The 19,481-nt window shown below is 38.9% G+C and overlaps 2 protein-coding genes across 2 annotated transcripts; both read right to left on the bottom strand.

The window, feature by feature from the left end:
* Nucleotides 1-36: 36 nt before the first annotated feature.
* Nucleotides 37-12,343, bottom strand: tradd (tnfrsf1a-associated via death domain). Its single transcript, XM_026320310.2, has 5 exons — nucleotides 12,289-12,343; nucleotides 4,504-4,657; nucleotides 4,128-4,408; nucleotides 2,791-2,938; nucleotides 37-529 (listed from the first exon to the last, which is right to left on the bottom strand). Exons 2-5 carry the CDS (start codon nucleotides 4,652-4,654, stop codon nucleotides 231-233), a joined length of 879 nt encoding a protein of 292 aa, XP_026176095.1. The 5' UTR covers nucleotides 4,655-4,657; nucleotides 12,289-12,343; the 3' UTR covers nucleotides 37-230.
* Nucleotides 12,344-13,995: 1,652 nt separating this feature from the next.
* On the bottom strand, nucleotides 13,996-19,305 carry ogfod1 (2-oxoglutarate and iron-dependent oxygenase domain containing 1). The gene is made up of 13 exons (XM_026320619.1): nucleotides 19,065-19,305; nucleotides 18,718-18,863; nucleotides 18,584-18,630; nucleotides 16,727-16,827; nucleotides 16,482-16,598; nucleotides 16,313-16,404; nucleotides 15,885-16,013; nucleotides 15,217-15,330; nucleotides 15,057-15,136; nucleotides 14,603-14,961; nucleotides 14,391-14,519; nucleotides 14,261-14,319; nucleotides 13,996-14,173 (listed from the first exon to the last, which is right to left on the bottom strand). Exons 1-13 carry the CDS (start codon nucleotides 19,222-19,224, stop codon nucleotides 14,012-14,014), a joined length of 1,695 nt encoding a protein of 564 aa, XP_026176404.1. The 5' UTR covers nucleotides 19,225-19,305; the 3' UTR covers nucleotides 13,996-14,011.
* Nucleotides 19,306-19,481: the final 176 nt, after the last annotated feature.

Raw genomic sequence — 19,481 nt, 5'->3', positions numbered from 1 at the left:
AGCCATTTGTAGAAAAAAATAAAAAAGGTACATGATGAAAACAATTTAAACAGCATATTAAACTAATTACAGAATATTTTTGAACAGTGATAATTTTATATAAATGAAAATAATTATCAACAATACTAATAACTGAAGAAAATCAAGATATAAATCACACAGCCTGTTCAGAAACACACAGAATGATTTCAACAGTGAAGGTAACAGATGTCAATCAAAAACAAAAACTGTTACTCTCGTGTCTGTATGTCCAGAATATTTTCTGCCAGGCTGGTGAGTTTGCAGTCCTCCAGTGCTTTGACCAGCCGGCTCAGCTTGGCTGCTCTCCCCTCCGCCTGGATGAAGCGGCTAAGCAGCTGATAGGCTTGCTCATACAGCCCTTCCCTCTCATACTCATATGCCAGGTTGTCTATGGCTGGACCCTTCAAAGCCCTGCAGCTCTTCCCCAGGGCTCTCCCTACATGTTTCCACTGACGCCCCACTCCGTTAGAAAAGCTCTGAACATCGGCCGCTGTCAACATTCGGTCCTCTGCCAGGCCAAAGGATGAAGGAAGAAAATATTCATGTAAACTGTACTTAATTGTTATCAACTGTAACATATGACTCAGTTGGTAGTTTATTGAGTACACAACTTAAAACTACCAATACAACAGTCCTGTGATAAATCCTCCTTCCAGGGTTTCTGCATGTTTCATTCTGTTAAATTTAAGACTTTTTTGAGACTGAACTTAATGTGACACTGTAGAAGATAAATTTAAAAAAAGTAACTTAATGTAAACATATCAATAATTAATGTGACCTACCAAAATCATATTTAACACATTTTAAGTCATTTAAGATCTAAAATTCAGTTGATAGGATTTTAGATTTTTGAAAAACCTGTGGAAACCATGTCCTTCATGAACCTTATCCTGTTCAGTTTAAAGAACTGTGGATTCCTCTTTATGGTCATTTTGGAGACCATAGTTTATATTATGTTTCTGTTATTTTGTACAGCCCATTTATCAGTAATGACAGGATAGATAACAGAAACACCTCTCTGAATACTGCAGCACAGTTTAACAGCCTCCAAAATGATCACACAGCTGAATCAACAGCTCTGAAACAAACTGAACATTTTCTTCTTCAGGAAGAAGGATTTATTACAGCACTGTTGGAGTAGACATTGCTTTTAGCTTGGTGTACCTAATAAACCAATAAGTGAGTGTATATGTAAACAGACAACAAGTCAACAAAGACTTGCTGTTAACATCAACAGGATATTTATGCATTAGACTCATTATATATTATCATTAAGAGCCTTTACTCAGCATTGGTTTCCATCAAATATAATGTCTTGTAGGTATTAAAACAACATTAAATTTTTTTTTTCCACTTGGGAAAGTCAGGTTTCTCTTCACCTGACAAATGATCAATAATCACTCTCCTTTTTTAATTTTTGTGGGAATCATTTGTCTTTTTAGCTGTTAAATGCCCCACTGTGTTCACCAGCTATTCACTAACTTTGTTTGTCTGCTGTTTGGTGCTGAGGAGGTAAGTGTTAAATGGATATACAGTATTAGAGGTTTTCAGCTGAGCCCCCTTCATGTTAAATCATCATTTGATTAACTGCCAATATCAAAATACTTATTAGTGCAACTTAAGTTTTTAACAAGTTTTTGCATGACTGAACAATCAGGCTTTGTGGTGTGGCCAAGGTCTCTGCTTGTTCTTTGCTGTTTAAAATAAAATCAGCTTAGAAATTTTAATACATATCACTTCCCCACTTTCCCTTGTCATCAAAACCACCAGCATCAATTTACAAATCTCAGGAGAAAAATTTAATGTGAGTATTGTTATTTCATTTCAGCTGCTGGGCAGTTCTGTTTTGTTTCAGCATCGTTCCAAAGTAGATTTTATGTCTAATTGTATTCACAATACAGAGGGAGTTAGCAGTTTGATAGCTTGAGGTTTAAAACAGTTGCTACCAAAAAACTGCTCACATTACACTATTAAAAGTTAACACTTGTGGTAATTGATGCTTGGCTGCTATTAAATAAATGATTTGTGCCACCTGGGAATGCATGTTAATTGCATAATGTGAATTTGTCATGCACCAGCTGAATGAGTAAATGGACAGAAGTCAATATGTAATAAATTCATTAGTGTGTTTTTGTATTTCAAACCTGTCTTGCCCAGTATCAGATTAATTTTCCTTAATTTCAATTTAAAAGCAAGACTGTGCCCAGACACATTAATATATCTGAGGAAGTAGAATTGAAATCTTTAAAAATCTTAAATAAACTAATTACTGCACGAAAATCTAATTCACGACATCTTATGACCTCATCAGTTAGTGCTTTAATTTAACACTTCAGTAAGGTCGACAAATCCAAAACAAGACAAACCAAATACACTGTGTACTCGCACTAATCTCTTCACATAGACTGACCAGCGGTTTATGAAAGCCTAGATTAGAGAGATACCAGACAAACAGCTATGAGGAGGGCACAATGGCAGCAACATGAAAGAGGTGTCAAAACACTGTTGTGTAAAACATGAATAAATGCATCCTAATGTTCACTAATACCCAAGAAAGTGTCCTGTCTTTGCAATTTCACTGTAATACTGTGTTGAGATCAAGCGAAGGATTTAATTTGTTTAAAAACTTAGGGACTGTAAGTGATGTAGTGTGCCCTAAAGCATAAAACTGTATGGTTTCTGGTTGTACCTTCCTTTGGCTACAGTATACAGCAGTCTGTGAAAAGCAAGCTACACAAGATTCAAAAGTAAAAAGTTGTTGTGACTCACCAAACACTCTGTTTTGAAACTTGAAGCAGTTGCTGGGCACAGGAGACACTTCCTGTGTGATGGTGGTCGACTGCGGTGTGGAGCCAAGAGCCTGATTCTGCAGTTGCTGCTCCAGGCTATCGATCTCCTCATCCCGAAGGCGCTCCGGCTGACACAAAATGAAATAACTCAAACTGAACATGTAGGTCACTGTCTGTATATATACAGACTTACACTCGAAGAAATTAACATGCCTTTTCTTTTAGATCATTCTGTAGAAATAAAATGTATATATTGTATTGTATATATATATGTATATATGTATTATAAATCACTCATTGATATAGGTCCAAAATACATCTCTGATCTCCTTGAAGAATATAAACCGAGCATGGCTCTGAGATCCTTAGGGAGCAGTCGGCCAGTAAAGCCTTGAGTCACAACCAAACAAGGTGAAGCTGCTTTGAGCTACTCACAGATGGAGCCAACTTCCTGATTACCTTAAAAATGCCCCAACTTCTACTTTCCACTTTCTAATCTAAACTGAAACCTCTGCTGTTTTCCTGTGTCTTTGACTGATCAGCTTCTCTGTAAGCGCTTTTGTTTCCTCTGTTGCATTCAGGGAAACACACCAGTTATTATTAGATGGTAAATGCAGCATAGCTGTGTGTTGTTGTTTTTTTTATTTTGGTCTGCTTTTTCTTAATAAGTAAGTAATTAATAAATATAGTAAACAACACTTTCTCCATTTCCCTTATAATTAAAATCAAATTTTGTGGAACCGTCATGAAATTCTCATAACATCCTACAGCTAAATACCAGCATATTTTTTAGCAAATTATGAGGTGAGTTTCCAGGAAATTAGCTTGATAATATCAGCCCCATAAACATAAAGTGTTACCAAAGAGATGAACCAGCCTGGTGCTTCTGAATCACAGCCCACATCTCAGATTTGTAAGCAGTTCAAATAGCTCTTGTGTTGTGCTCACTGAAGACTGTTTCCACAGCTTAAGAGGCAGAATTAAGAACAGTCATCCTTATTTGGATGGCCATAAACTGGCCCTTTTCATGAAACGTACTAACGGGAAAATGGCAACACAGCTGAACAATGTGTTGTAGCTTACAAACCAACATATTTGCTTGATGGGTGTGAAAAACATTAGATTAACTGCTTGTAGAAAACACTACCACTGCTTGTATGAGAACTAAAAATGGCACTGGAAGGATGGACACAGTCACTTCCAACTAATTGGTGAGAGCAAAGCAAACTCCACTCCCCAACAAAAAAATCATCTATCATGAATTCAAAATCAGGTTGTACAGGAGAAGAAGAATGAACAAAGACAAACTGAGCATACCTGTGAAAGGTGGATGTGTTGTAGGCAAAGTTCCAACTTGTCCAGACAGCAGTCCAGGGTGTGTGTGCTGGCTTTGAGCTGGGTTTCCACTGTAAACTCTTGGGACAGAGCAAGAAGCCGGCAGGCATGCTGGGAGAGAGACTGACGCACCGCTCCAGAGCTGTAGCTCTCCAGGAACTGCTGACATGCTGCCACATCCACAAACTTCACCTCCACTCCCAGGAAGGGATCAGCATCATGCACCTTTAGAATCTCATACCCACCGAGACCTCCTACAGAATCTGAACATGGAAAATATTGATCAGTGACATGAATGTGTTTAATTTGTATTCTAGAGACACAGATCTAACTAACAGATCCAAGAGTTGGTGCTCACCTATAAGTGTCAGCTTGATGACTTTGAAAATTATGAATTTTCCCTGTTGGTCTTTGTAGAGAGAGAGCAGGTTTACACCAGGACAAATCGAGCGCAGAAAAATGACAGCACATCCTGTCCATGGCCCACGATCCACAGTCTTGTCTGCCATCCTCTGAACACAAATTGAAAAACATTGCACCGTTTCAGCAGTGAGCATGCAACAACAAGGATAAGACACGAGAGGAACTATGAGTATAGAGAGATGCGTTAAAGCCACAGAGACACACACACACACACACACATTTCTGTAAAATATCCTATAAGAATAAACTCCACATTGTTTCTACTACTTCACAACATCATACATAACAACACTCATTTATGTCATTGATTTACAACACATTCTGTGTTTACTGTATAAAGAACTGTGTACACCTGAAGAAAATGTTCATACAGGTTAAAAGTAGTCACCATATAACCTCTTGTAACACTGGGAGTTTTGTTGATAAAGACGTTACTGTCCTCTGTGATTGTCAAGTGCATGATTCATTCCCTTTAGGATAATTTTCATTTTATGTCTAGATTGCCCCACATTTCTGCCACCAGGTCTGTCAAGGTTCCAGTTCATTTCTCTCCATTCAAAAGTCAGATTACTTTTTCACCAAAACACTCATGCCTATGGATTTCCTCTATAAATGTGTAGTTGACTGACAAATTAACTTTTTTTTTCTTATATTAGTAATATCTGTATTGCTGTACTATAGTCCTGTCCCATTTATCCTCTGTAAAGGGGGCGGGACCAAAAGAACTGACTTCAAGATAAGTGACTGCTTGTTTTTTTCCCATTATAACAAAACTTTAAGAATGTTACAATGTAAGGACAAAAACAATACTACAATCACACCAATTTGGAAGGAAAAAATAACCTGCAATCATTGCTACCAGAATAGCAAATAATATTCAGTGTGCATCACAACTTTCATTAGAACATTAATTTTCAGTAGAACCAAAATAATTTCAATACAGTTGATGTTTAAATGGTATAATATTTCAAATATTTAATACTTATTTTTCTTTTCTTTGATCTGAGGCAAAAGATACAGATCCAGAGCCTTCCACCATAAACTAGAGGTCGACCGATCATTCAAACAGCTGATTTTTTCCATTTTAAACATATTCAGCATTGGCCAATGGCTGAGCACATTAAGCTGATTAAAAGGCAGGAGCATTTGAAGGCAGCCCAGTGTTGCTGCTATAGACCGCCACAGATGTAAAAGCAAAATAGAAGAAGAAGATAGCTCTGGATTACAGTTTCTGTGAATATTGAGTTTGGTCATTCTTCTTCTTATAATTATTAGGGTTTGCTGAATTAGCTGCACACTTGCCAGATAATGAGCTAACTGATTACCTTTATTATTTTTTAGGTAAAACAGCAATAAAGTGCATACTTCAATATGAGCACACTGCTAATCAGCAAACCATTATGTCTGTACCATTTTCATGACAACTTACACATATTCGCTGTGCAATTATACAAGAAAATACATTTACAGTACATTTATAGACAGTGAGGTGAAGCATTGAGCAAAGCTTCACTAAGTGGAAATCTGTTCGTCCATACATGAATATATGTTGTTTTTTAAAGAAGCTTCAGGTCAGACAGTAAGGTCAAATTGACATTACCTGACTTCAGCACCCAAAGAAACCCAACATTCAAAAATTGGCCATCAGCTGCACTGATTTCTAAAAATCGATATCAGCCATAGAAAAACCCATGACGTTGACCACTACCATAAATCACTGAGCCTCACTAAATCAAGGACCAGTCTTCTTTTCCTTTCGGCTGCTCCCTTCAGGGGTCGCCACAGCGAATCATCTATTCAATTCAATTTCAATTCAATTTTATTTGTATAGCGCCAAATCACAATACAAATCATCTCAAGGCACTTTACAAAAACTAAAACTAAAAACCCAACAATTCCCTTATGAGCAAGCACTTGGCGACAGTGGAGAGGAAAAAACTCCCTTTAACGGAAGAAAAAAACCTCCAGCAGAACCGGGCTCAGTTTGGGCGGCCATCTGCCTCGACCGGTTGGGGTGAGTGGATAGAGCAGAGAGAAAAGAACAGCAACAATAAACAACAAATAGACACTGCAAGTTGGTGGGGCCAGTAACTGCACATCAGCGATAAACAGCTCCAGGACCAGGGACACCTGCAGAAGGTACAGAGAGAGAGAGAGAGAGAGGGAGGGAGAGAGCACAAACTAGGGGAGAGAGAGAGCACAAGGTTAGTAACATTCAATGGTGGAATATACATGAGGTGGGAGAGAAGGGGGGGGGGGGGGGGGGGGGGGGTAGGGGAGCTCAGTGCACCGATGGTCCTCGGGCAGTCTAGGCCTATAGCAGCATAACTAACTAAGGGATGGTTCAGGGTTGCCTGAAGCCAGCCCTAACTATATGCTTTGTCAAAGAGGAAGGTTTTAAGTCTAGCCTTAAAAGTACAGAGAGTGTCTGCCTCCTGAACCCAGGCTGAGAGCTGGTTCCACAGGAGAGGAGCTTGATAGCTAAAGGCTCTGCCTCCCATTCTGCTTTTGAGAACTCTGGGAACCACAAGTAGGCCTGCACTCTGAGAGCGAAGTGGTCTATTGGGATAATATGGTACTATGAGGTCTTTAAGGTATGAAGGAGCTTGATTATGAAGGGATTTGTATGTGAGAAGAAGGATTTTAAATTCTATTCTATATTTTACAGGGAGCCAATGAAGAGAAGCCAATATAGGAGAAATATGATCTCTCTTGCTAGTTCCTGTCAGGACTCTGGCTGCGGCATTCTGGATTAATTGGAGGCTTTTTATTAAGATATTAGGACATCCAGATAGTAATGAGTTACAGTAATCTAGCCTTGAGGAAACAAACGCATGGACTAGTTTTTCTGCATCATTTTGAGACAGGATGTTCCTAATTTTGGAAATGTTGCGCAGGTGAAAGAATGCAGTTCTAGAAATTTGTTTTATGTGTGAGTTAAAGGACATGTCCTGGTCAAAAATAACTCCAAGGTTTTTTACAGTAGTGCTGGAGGCCAGGGCTATGCCATCTAGAGTAGCTATAATTTTAGAAAAGTTATTTCTGAGATTTTTAGGCCCAAATATAATGACTTCTGTTTTCTCCGAGTTTAAAAGTAAAAAGTTACTGGTCATCCAAGCCTTTATGTCAGTTAGACAGGCTTGAAGTCTGGTTAACTGGTTTGTGTTAACAGGTTTAATAGATAGATATAACTGAGTGTCATCCGCATAGCAGTGGTAATTAATAGAGTGCTTCCTAATGATATATCCTAAAGGAAGCATGTACAGGGTGAACAGAATCGGTCCTAGCACAGAACCTTGTGGAACTCCATAACTAACTTTTGTTCGTGTGGAAGGTTCATCATGGACATGAACAAACTGGAATCTGTCCGATAAATAGGATTGGAACCACTTTAACGCTGTTCCTCTGATACCAATCACATGCTCCAGTCTCTGTAATAAGATGTTGTGGTCAATGGTGTCGAATGCTGCACTAAGGTCTAGGAGGACAAGTATCGAAACAAGTCCATTATCTGAGGCTAAGAGAAGATCGTTGGTAACTTTCAACAGTGCTGTTTCTGTACTATGATGTGCTCTAAATCCTGATTGGAAATCTTCAAATAGTTCATTCCTGTGTAAGTGGTCTGATAGCTGCTTAGCAACAGCTTTTTCTAGGATTTTAGAAATAAATGGCAGGTTGGATATTGGTCTATAATTAGCCAAGACACCTGGATCAAGACTAGGCTTTTTGAGTAAAGGTTTGATTACTGCAGTCTTAAAGGCCTGTGGTACGTAGCCTGATACTAGAGATAAATTTACCAAGTCCAATAAAGATGAGTTCATTAATGGCAGGGTGCCTTTAAGCAGTCTAGTCGGGATGGGGTCCAAGAGACACGTTGATGATTTCGATGAAGCAACTACTGATGTAAATTCAGAGAGATCTATAGGAGAGAAGCAGTCTAAACATAACTGAGGTCCTACAGATGATTCAAGAGCTACTGTAGTAAAAGATTCATTTATTGCAGGTATAGGAAGCATCTGCTGAATTTTATCTCTAATAGTTGTGATTTTATTTGTAAAGAAACTCATAAATTCATCACTGCTGAGAGCTAAGGGAACACTGGGCTCAACGGAGCTGTGACTTTTTGTCAGCCTGGCTACAGTGCTGAAAAGAAACCTGGGATTGTTCTTATTTTCCTCTATTAGTGATGAATAGTATGCAGTTCTGGCTTTACGGAGAGCTTTTTTATATGTTAGTAGACTGTTTTTCCAGGCTAGAAAAATTTCCTCTAAGTTTGTGGAACGCCACTTCCTTTCCAGCCTTCGTGATGCCTGCTTTAAGGTACGAACATGTAAATTATCCTCATGTCCTCCTTCACTACATCCAAGAACCTCCTCTTTGGTCTTCCTCTAGGCCTCCTTCCTGGCAGCTCTAACCTCAGCATCGTTTTACCAATGTATTCACTGTCCCTGCTCTGAACATGTCCAAACCATCTCAATCTGGCTTCCCTGGCTTTTTCTCCAAAACATCTAACATGAGCTGTCCCTCTGATGTACTCATTCCTGATCCTATCCATCCTCGTCACTCCCAGAGAGAACCTCAACATCTTCAGCTCTGCTACCTCCAGCTCTGCCTCTTGTCTTTTCTCAGTGCCACTGTCTCTAAACCATACAACACTGCTGGCCTCACCACTGTCTTGTCCACCTTTCCTTTCATTCTTGCTGACACTCTTTTGTCACACATCACACCTGACACTTTCCTCCACCCGTTCCAACCTGCTTGCACACATCTCTTCACTTCTTTTCCACACTCTCCGTTGCTCTGGACTGAAATCTAGGACCAGTGACAGCCAAAATATGTTTATTTCTGAAATTAAAACCACGTCAGTCCTGACTGTTCCTAGCTGTTGTGGCTTCACCTTAGCCTTTTTTTTTTTTACCCAACCTCCTTTTGAAACCCTCATTAGATCAAGAAACAAGTTTAAACATAGTCTTCCCCTCCCCCAGCTCAGCCCCGCCCCGTAACTCCTGTATCCTTAATGAACCACTGACGCCCGCTTGCTCTCTCTTGGTGTTGTCTTCATGTTCAGGATGTGGAGCACTGTGCACGGCCGTCCCCTGAGTTCAGTTATATGCATGTCCTCAAATTTCACTAATACAAAATAAGCTTGAGCTACTGGGACTCCAGGACTCTCAATTTAGCCAGGATGTAATTATATGCTATCCTATCTACCAGTGCTCTGAAAGTATAGTGTGAGATTAATTCTCCAGCTGTATCAGGATTAAGTGATCATCAGGAGCTTAAAATATATCATTTTTTATTTTGCTGCCAAAAGGCAACCTCTAGTATTCCCTGGACAGCAAATCTGACATTTAGTTGGAAAAAATAATTGATTTTCACAGGAAAATGCTTCCACAAATTAGTAATTTAAACCTCTTTGATGATGCAACATGATTGTAGTTCTACGTGTTTTGTATTGTGTGTAATGTTTTATAGCTCCCAATGTAAACAGACCCACAGATGATGGCTTTAAGTAATGAAAAGCAACACATGGTCCAATCTGATTAATTGCAGGGCTACCAATAACCACTATTAATTCATCTGTTGATTGTTTTTTGATGATGCCAGTCACAGTTTCCCTCAGCCCAAGGTGCCGTGCTTAACTTGCACATTTTGTACACCCAGCAGCGCACATTTTAAAAATAATAAATTTGCAATAATATGAAATATAAAAATTCAATGCTAATCTTCTATATTCATGACTTATAAATTACTTCTAAATCTAAATCTATAAATAAATCTATTATCTGAGTTGGAGGTGTTTCATCTTCTATTAATGGACTAATCAGTTAATCAGCTCTTGAATAAACAGACTGCAGAGCATTTTATGACACTTAGCCTTATTGTTTAACTTCAGCCATATGTTATAATTCAGCGGGAGGTGAACATAGAGCTATCTTGTTAAATAAATCAAAACATGTTAACAACAAGTTGCACTTGTGTTTACAGTAAACATCTGAAGCCCCCAGTTATGAAACAAAACAGGTCAAACTTGTTGTTTTTTAACCTGTCCATATTTGTACTAAATACATAGGCCCTGCATACAACATGTGTGTACTGGAATATACAACATAAAATGCTTAACAGCTTTAGAAATATGCATGTCTCATGCTGACCAGAGTGTCACACTGTCAGTACACAGTATCTGTAACCCTAACAAAACCATGTCTTTAATCATACGGATGTCCTGCGCTGTTCTGTAATGTGAATGCTTCCAAGGCATAAACATGGCACTCAGGCTTAAAGCTGAATGAAGCTATTCTGAGAATTACAGACATCACCAAACTCATTGCATGATGCAGGTATAAGTTTGTAGTAACCTGCAACAGGAGGGTGAGGGAGATGTCACTCAAGCACAGGCTGCACAGTATATGAGGTCTAACCAAGCAGAATAAGCGAAAACACATGTGTAGCAAAGGTGTGTACGGCCTTAAAGGCGAGGTCACATTTTTCCAATCCAATACACAGAAAGAAATACTGGTTGGTGTAATAAGCCAGCCCACTCTGGTCACAAAAAGATATGTTCCTTAAAGTCATGTTAACATTACAGTGTGGTTTGACCAACTAGAGGCAGGAAGCATTTGTTTTTCTTATTTAAATTGGCAGAAAAAGTAATGAATTACAACAATTTGTTGTAGTGTGCTGAAATAATAAGGTTACTCAGTTCATCGGAAAATGATCAGCAAAAAAGCAATATGGTCAAAATGTGGTAGTTCCAGCTTGTGAGGGGTCACCGACAAATTCCACAAAGACAATATGAAGCCACTGTAGTAGGTGATACACAAGTCAAACCACTACTGACCAAAGTTACAGTATTTTTAGTTTAAAATTCACTTTGAATTTGTCACACATTTATTTTATTTTTTGCTGAGCTGCAGAGAACAAAGAAAAGTGCTTTCCCTCCAACAAGACAGTAACTTTAGAAAGAATCTAAATTACGTTAGGGTTTCTATCCTCTCTCCTGAATGGGATCATGCATCAAATTTTTGTTTTAACACCTTAAGTGATTTCGTTTATATTGTTCATTTGTTGCAATGTTGTGTTATATCAAACTGCTTTTTTATGTTAAATAATTAACATGGAAAACTTGGAAATGGTAGCATTACTGGATTAGAGATTACATTTAAAGCTACAATGAAATGGTCAATATATATGATCAGATTTATCAATATATCTATAACTTCCCAACACAGTCACAAGTCACATGTTACAAAATATTGAAAATAGCATATTAACTTATCCAGTCTGCTTCTTTTGTCGGAGCGATAAGCAAAACACCCAAAGATTTAAAATTTAGTATCATAGAAAAGATATTCTCATTGACTACACACATTTAGCTTGAAAAATGACATAAATCATTAATTTCACCTCATTACGTGCAACAGGTGTGACTGTTCTCTCAATAATATCAGCAGCAGCATCACAGCCTGACTCGTGAGGCAGACACAGTTTAATAAACCCCAAATTAAAGTTGTGTTAAATAGCTGACTTTTTACAGGGAGTTATGTGTTTTGTGACTTTTCGTGCCCTTACACCTCCCGTACAGTAGACACAACTGACATAAAACGTTGGCCACGATGCGACTGTGTTTATTGACCAGCTAAAGACACTGTCGTTTCTAATTTTCTGTTGTTATGGTTGTGTGTAAAGTGAATTTTGCTTAAAGTCGGTACAAACTTACCCAAAAACTTGGCTGTATTGTTAGGTGACGCTTCCTGCTGACGGGTCACACCCACTGACGCACAAAGAATATCCTGTCCTCCCATTGGCTGAGCAGAAATCAAGTCGCACTCTGATTGGTGAAAACAATCAACATGCCGCCGAAGGGGAATCATGACAGGAAGGAAATGTTTTTTTTCATTTATGTAGAAATTCATAGAAAGAGCAGCAAAGTGAAAGGGAAAAAAACGTCGTTATATCGCACACGTTTCTCTCCAAGAGTTCAAACCGGAAAAGGTGAGAAGACACACTGCTCGGTCTAGTGACCAAACTGTAATTTAAGGAAGCCCCATGATTTCCTGTGGTTGGCCTGTAGGTTAGTCCCTGCTGTAGCTGTATATATATATATCACCAGCTGTTCCTGTCATTGTCGCCAGCTGTGGAGAATCAGACAATCTGAAAACATGCAAAGTAGATGGCCTGGTTAACTTCCTCCCCTAAGCAATTATTTGTTGTTGAGACACTGACACCCCAACCAGAATAAATTATTGTTATATGAAATGAATAGTCAACCAATTTGAATGCATGTCAAATTAATTGGCAATAATTTTGATAACTCATACATTCTTTTGGCATTATAAACCAAAGAAATAAAGAAAGAAATCTCAAAATTCTCAAGTGTGAATGAGTTTCTGTAATGTTAAATTCAGCAACTTTAGGCTTACCAAAATGTCATGAACACACTCAGCCTTTGAAATAATTTCGGACACTTTTTTTTTTTTACCTATTAACATTTTATAGACTGAACATCCATCCATCTTCTCTCTAGTGTCTTAGCCTAATTCAGGGTTTACAGAGGGCTGGAGCCAATCCCAGCTGATGCTGGGTGAGAGGTGGGGTACACTAAGGGTCTCCAACCCTGGTCCTTGAGCGCTACTGTCCTGCTTGTTTACAAATATCCCTGCCCTACCCACAGCTTATTACGTTGATCAGGTGCGTTCAGCCAATCAGAAACTAGAAGGACAGGGATAGTTGGAAAACCTGCAGGACAGTAGCACACAAGGACTCGGTTTGGAGACCCCTGCATTACACTGAAAATTTGTGTTAATGCTAAATCCTAAAAAACAGTCTTTTGGAGATCCCTGAGTTAAAAATCCAGTTTTAAGGCCTTATCAAAAAGAATTCATACATTCCATGTTGGCAGTAAACCATCTAAATCTTTCTTTGGCTGGTCAAGATCTACACTTGTATTAATGTCATTTCTGGCTCATACTTAATGATTTTAGAGTAAAAGATCTACAGTTTTTTCCTACATGCAAAGTAACTTATGTGAAGCAAATAATTCACGTTCTAATTAAAAACTGGACCACAAGGAGTAGTTCAAATGTTTCGTTATTGGATGGTCTCTGACTACACTTTCTAGTACTGACCATGGTAAAGCAGAAAAACGGTAATTCTTAATCACTGAAGACAAGCATTACAAAGACTGTATTCATTTCTGATTTATGACATCACATTTGAGACAGAGCTCCAAAAAAAAAAGTAGTGCTGATTTAACCAAAAGCGTCCATTTACATCTATTTATAAATGTTTAATATCTATTCAAACTTTCCCGACTTCACCCTTTTCTGTTTAAGTTTTCCAACAGCTGGTGCTGGTCCAACAATCAAAACGCTGCATAGGCCATTTTCAGGCTAAAACTTAACATGTACTCAAGCTTAAACAAAAATGTCAGAAATCCATATTTATTCATAGTACACAAAAGAAAAGTCATAAAATGTTCTGCAGGTATAAGTGCCAGCTGAATCAGAGGTGCTCTTGTGGTTGACATGTTTGACAAATTTGAGGGTTTCTTTGTCTCTGTAGACGAGGGCGAGGGAGTTGTCCTCTGGATACACTGTCAGAAGCTGTGGGCAAAATGAAAACAAAGTGATGATGATTGAAGTGTTGCACACACATGAACAGCTGTACTTTATACTGTAATCAGTACTCACCTCCTCATCCTCTTCATTGGCAACATAACACGTGAAGCCCCCAAACTCTGACTGCCAGTCTATGAAAGACAATTAACATCTTGACTGACATATTCTTACCGCGTGTGTCTGTGTGTCTGTTTGTACTCACCTGCGCAGCCAAAAGGTAAAACAAGATCCAGAGCGTACTCTGCCCGTGCTGCGTCTGCATCGTTCAGCAGGGTGTAGCTGCCATGAGACCATTGACGCAGTTCACCACCACATACAGGTGTGCTTAACTCTAAAGGATACACAAATGTGAAAACACACAAACACAGCTATGTTGATCTGTGACTGAAGAAATCAACTCAGGCTGTCACACACCTTTTGCTCTGCTTCTATTTGCTGGTGGTGACTGGGTTGAAGACCCTGTGGCTTCTCCATCCTGTACACCCTCTGACTCCTTGTTCCCCTCTTTTTCTTTTTTCTCATCAGCATCATCAGCATCATCAGCATCATCAGCATCATCAGCATCATCAGCATCATCAGCATCATCAGCATCATCAGCATCATCAGCATCATCAGCATCATCAGCATCATCAGCATCATCAGCAGGACATAGGTAGTGCAATCGAAGCCCAGTGAAGTTGGAGAGAAGCAGGAAGAAAGCCTCTGAACAAAGCAGCTCCCAACATGCACTCACACACTGAGGCAGGGTTTCCAGAGAAGCCACTTCATAGTATCTGAGTCCACACAGATAAAGCGTAGTCTTAAGTACAGTATGGTCTAAAACACAGAAGGAAAGTATAGCATGACAACAAGTCAAATCTAAACACACCTCTTATTGGGCGGACCTCTTCTTGTCCACTGGATCTGAGTAAGTCGCAGTGCTTCATTTACTTCCCTGAACTTCTCCTCCTTAGGACAAACACAAAATCAGTCCACAAGAATTTGCAGATACAATCAAGGCAGAAAAAACCAATAAGATGTTACTTTACCTTAAGAAAATCTTTGAGCTGAATTTCAGAGCTGTCCTCAAACTCCTCCTGAATCTGTTCTTGATAGGAAATGTCCAGGTACATCGGATTGACCCACTCCAGAAGAAGGGTCTCCTGTTATGAAAGCAAACACAACAGACATGCGCAGGATTATAGGCTGTACTTCAAAGGAGCAGTCTGACAATTTGGAACATACTTATTTGTATGCTTGCATGTCCATCCAATGAATATGGAGTAGGAGCCAATAAATGGGTAACTCAAACAGCACATATAATGCCTGCAGTATAAAACCACAATATGTCATCTGTCACACTTGTTTTTCTGTAGATTATACAAATAATTAATGATCTTGAAAGGGGTCAGTAGATGACTTTTGTTACCTTTGGTTAACATTTTGGATCATGTCTAATTATAATTGGCTGTATTTAGATAGGATCTGGCTGTGCTCATGTCCCTCTCAGATCAGGTCTCCCTTTTTTGAAAGTGTATTTCTACACATTGTGTTCAGGTAGGTTTCTCACTGTTATGTTTTGAATTGGGTGTGTAAAGGCCTCTAATGTACAGACATAATCTCTGGCAAAAAACTATAAATGCATCTCCTAATATTTAGCCTATATCTACCGTATGTAGACAGTAAGATGACTTTACACACTTTTGACCAAACTCACATCTCTCGGTAAATGTGGACTCCTTGGAATGGGGGGCTCTATGAGGCGAGGAGGACGCTCCAAAGATGGTCCATGAAACCAGCCACCAAGAGAGAGACGACATTTATCCTGGGACAGAACTTCTGATACCTGTGTAACACATGTTAGACTCTTTTACAAGGGTTCTGTCACATACAATGGAATTTAAAACATATCTTCATACTGACCAAAGAATAAGAAATATCTAAGTATTATGGAAAGGCTTAGAATTATTTAACAATGTGCAATGGTGTCAATTTATTTTACATTTAATGTAAGGTAATTTAACACTGGAGGTTTGAGGAAATATGACTTTTGTAAGTGAAATTTTCTAGCACCTTTTTTTTTTTGGAAAGAAATATATCAATCAGATTTAAGACTTTTTAAGACATGCAGATTCTTGTTCTTACTTGGTGGAAGGAGACTGGAGAAACCTCAAAGAGGACGAGTGTGTTCCAAGAGGGTACGAGCGACTTCACTATACTCTGTGGTTGAAAATTACCTGAAGACAAAAATGACAAACGCAAAACATCAGACCTTAAAAACCACAGAAATACTGACGTAAAGAGAGATACTCACTGTCTGTTGCGTAAAGGTCGAGGGTTCCCCCATCACTGCTCAGCCACGGAGGCACAAGATACAGAATGAAAGCAACACGCCTTCCCTCCAATTCATCATCATGACACAACAGAACATCTGAACACATGACCGAATGAGACATGTTTAACAGGGAAACAATTACAGGAGATCAGAATTTTTGAGAGCGACCAAAACAACCTAAAAATATAACTGCCTTTCTGCTATAGTTTTAATACTGAACTCACCTGTGTATTCATATCTGGCACAAGAAATATCCACCGTAGGCTCTAGTTCAACCCCCAACACCTCGCTAAGCCAGGAGCGAAAACGCCCAAACAGTGCTGCCCTGACAGTGACAAAAAGATGTATGCTAAATTTTACTGTGAAATCCTGCATTGTGGAAGAAATACATTGTCAAAAAAATGTCAATTTACTTACGTAATGTATAATATGTATACATTGTATATTGTATAATAACAATAAAGCTGGGCATTTGTATAATATGAGAAATTCTGCAAGCCTCACCTTACAGACTGTTGGACTGCCTGAAAGCCTACCATGACATTTTGTTTTGACATAAATAATAAATGACCACAACAGGAGGCCGTTATTGTGAATTCAATTATGGTATTTATTCTCCAGCACTGTATTTTTTCAGCACATATAGCACTGTATAATCACAAATAAGTATTTGGAAGAAATAACATGTCAGATTCTGCACTGTAAAAATGGATCTTCATATTCAGAATGAAAAAAACATTGCACATTATTTCTAATTAAAAGAAATGTTCATACATTATTTTGCTCTCTAGGAAACAAGTGAGTCTCAGAGGTGTTTTCTTAGATTCAGACTTGACACCCAGCTCAAAATGGGCAGCTTGGACAACTCCATAATTCTACAAAATTGTTTCAAGTCATTTGTTTTTTTCATTTACCCTGGTGTATTAACTTACATCTTGTGTTCCCCGCCCAGCTCCTTCACTGTAACCAGACTGAAGAGCAAACAGTCTTTCCACTCTAACGCAGATTAATGTTCATGGTCCTGTGCTCACCTGTTGTAATTAGCTACAGCTGAATACATTTTCCATTACGTTTGCTGCACAGTCCCAGCACCCATGCTAATGTTAACAATCAACAATACATGAAGGAAATATACTAAAGAGGTGGCAGATGTAATCTCTGGCTCCACCTGGTGGAGTTGATAAATAAACCCCAAAATGTCTCACAACCCACTGAGCAACATGTCATTTGATTCCTGTGCTGCCTATTGTAAAACATCTTATTTTCATTTCCAGTTTAACTGAATGAGAATTACAAAAATTATTACTGAATTACCTCTATGAGTTTCTAGAAAGAAATTGGGCTCCCATAAAAAAAAAAAAATCTATGTTATGGTTGTTTTTGTTTAGTTTAAATTAAAGTAAGGTTGCTTATTTTGATTACTAAATGTGCTCAACAGTAATGCATCTCCTCTTATCCAACAGGAAAAACAGTAACAAAGTCAAAATCTAATGACATGCCAATAACATAACCTAGCTTCAAACCTGCAATAAACTATTCTTTGGCCACTTGGGTGGTGAAGAAATAAGTTATGAACACAACATTGACATATTATCAAACTATATAAAACTTATTAGTTCCTTAATTATACATCTAATAATTATGAAGCAACATTATCATCATTTTGGAGCCATGTGTCTGGGCACCTGGTGAATGTGCAGTAAATATCCACTGTAAATTCTGGCCTTCACCAACTCCTCAAGGAAGTACGAGAGTCTTTATCTGCTAAATGCCCTACTGCATTCACCAGGTAGCCTCTAAAACTGTGTCTGATTTTTGGTGCAGAGCAGTTACTGTGAGTTGTTTTCACTTTACTGTCACTTTATGGGTTGTAATAATATCGATTATAACCACTTTAAAGCAAGGAAGGTCTTTCTGCCATCTCTTAAGAGAAGAAGAGATTAACTGTTGGTTTCTTGGTATAAGAAAGCTCAAATTATCAGGACACCAGCCATTACCCACACTAACCCAATAACTCCAAGGAAAAAAACACTACAACACACAGTAGTACTGTACACACATGAATTAAAGATTTTTGTTACCTCAGTCCTGCAATGTGTGGCTCTGTTCTCTTCTTCAAGTCACCGGACTGTATGGACACAATAACAAAATAAAGACAATGGGAAAACAACACAGAGCCACTGGAATAAAACAGCGACGTTAATTTGTTAGTTACCTGTTTAAATTTGTAGAGATCGTTTGACTTCTCGTGAAAGTTGAGGCCCAGCAGTTCCCTCTGGAGGTTTTCTACAAAGGTCTCATTGCTGAGGAAGTTCTTGATAATGCAGTGAGGGAAAGGGTGGCAGTCCAGTTCCAGATCCCCTGCACAAGAATAACAGTAGTGAGCTCAGCCAGTATTCATGTATGCATGTATTTACATGCAAAACAAAATAACAAACAAAAACAAATGAATACCCTGGCACTGCGCTAAAACTAACTCTGACTGTTCCGCTATCCCTGGCGTGCGCTAACCCTCTCTGTGCACTAACACTAACTCTATCTGTGCGCTAACAGTAGACTAACCCTGGCTGCAGCGAGTACTCCGGCTCCATGCTTCCTTCACTGCGCTCTTCACCCGTTCGTCTCCTACACAGGAACTAAATTCCGCTGTTTCTTCGCAGTTCTTCTTCTTCTTCTTCTTTTCTGTTGGGTTGGGCTCTCCCTCTCGTCTTTTAGAGGCCATTGTAGAAAACAACCGCTATAAACAGAGAGTTCAGAAAGACATTTGACCACCCTCACTGTAGTAACGCGTATGACACGACCTGAGCGTCGCGGGTGAGTGACGTCATCACAGGCGAACTGGTTAGTGGCCCAGCACAGATCAAGCGCATTGTCACTGGAAACCCGATAGTAGCATTGTTAATGTTTCTGACAGAGGTAGTTATTTAAGAAGAAGAAAAAGCCAACAGATATGTGGAGTCCAGATCATTTGTTTGTGTA

The sequence above is a fragment of the Mastacembelus armatus genome, chromosome 3, assembly GCF_900324485.2.
Source record: "Mastacembelus armatus chromosome 3, fMasArm1.2, whole genome shotgun sequence".
NCBI lineage: Eukaryota > Metazoa > Chordata > Actinopteri > Synbranchiformes > Mastacembelidae > Mastacembelus > Mastacembelus armatus.
Note: the sequence above shows the minus strand (reverse complement) of the source record. Positions and strands in the feature narration are given on the sequence as shown.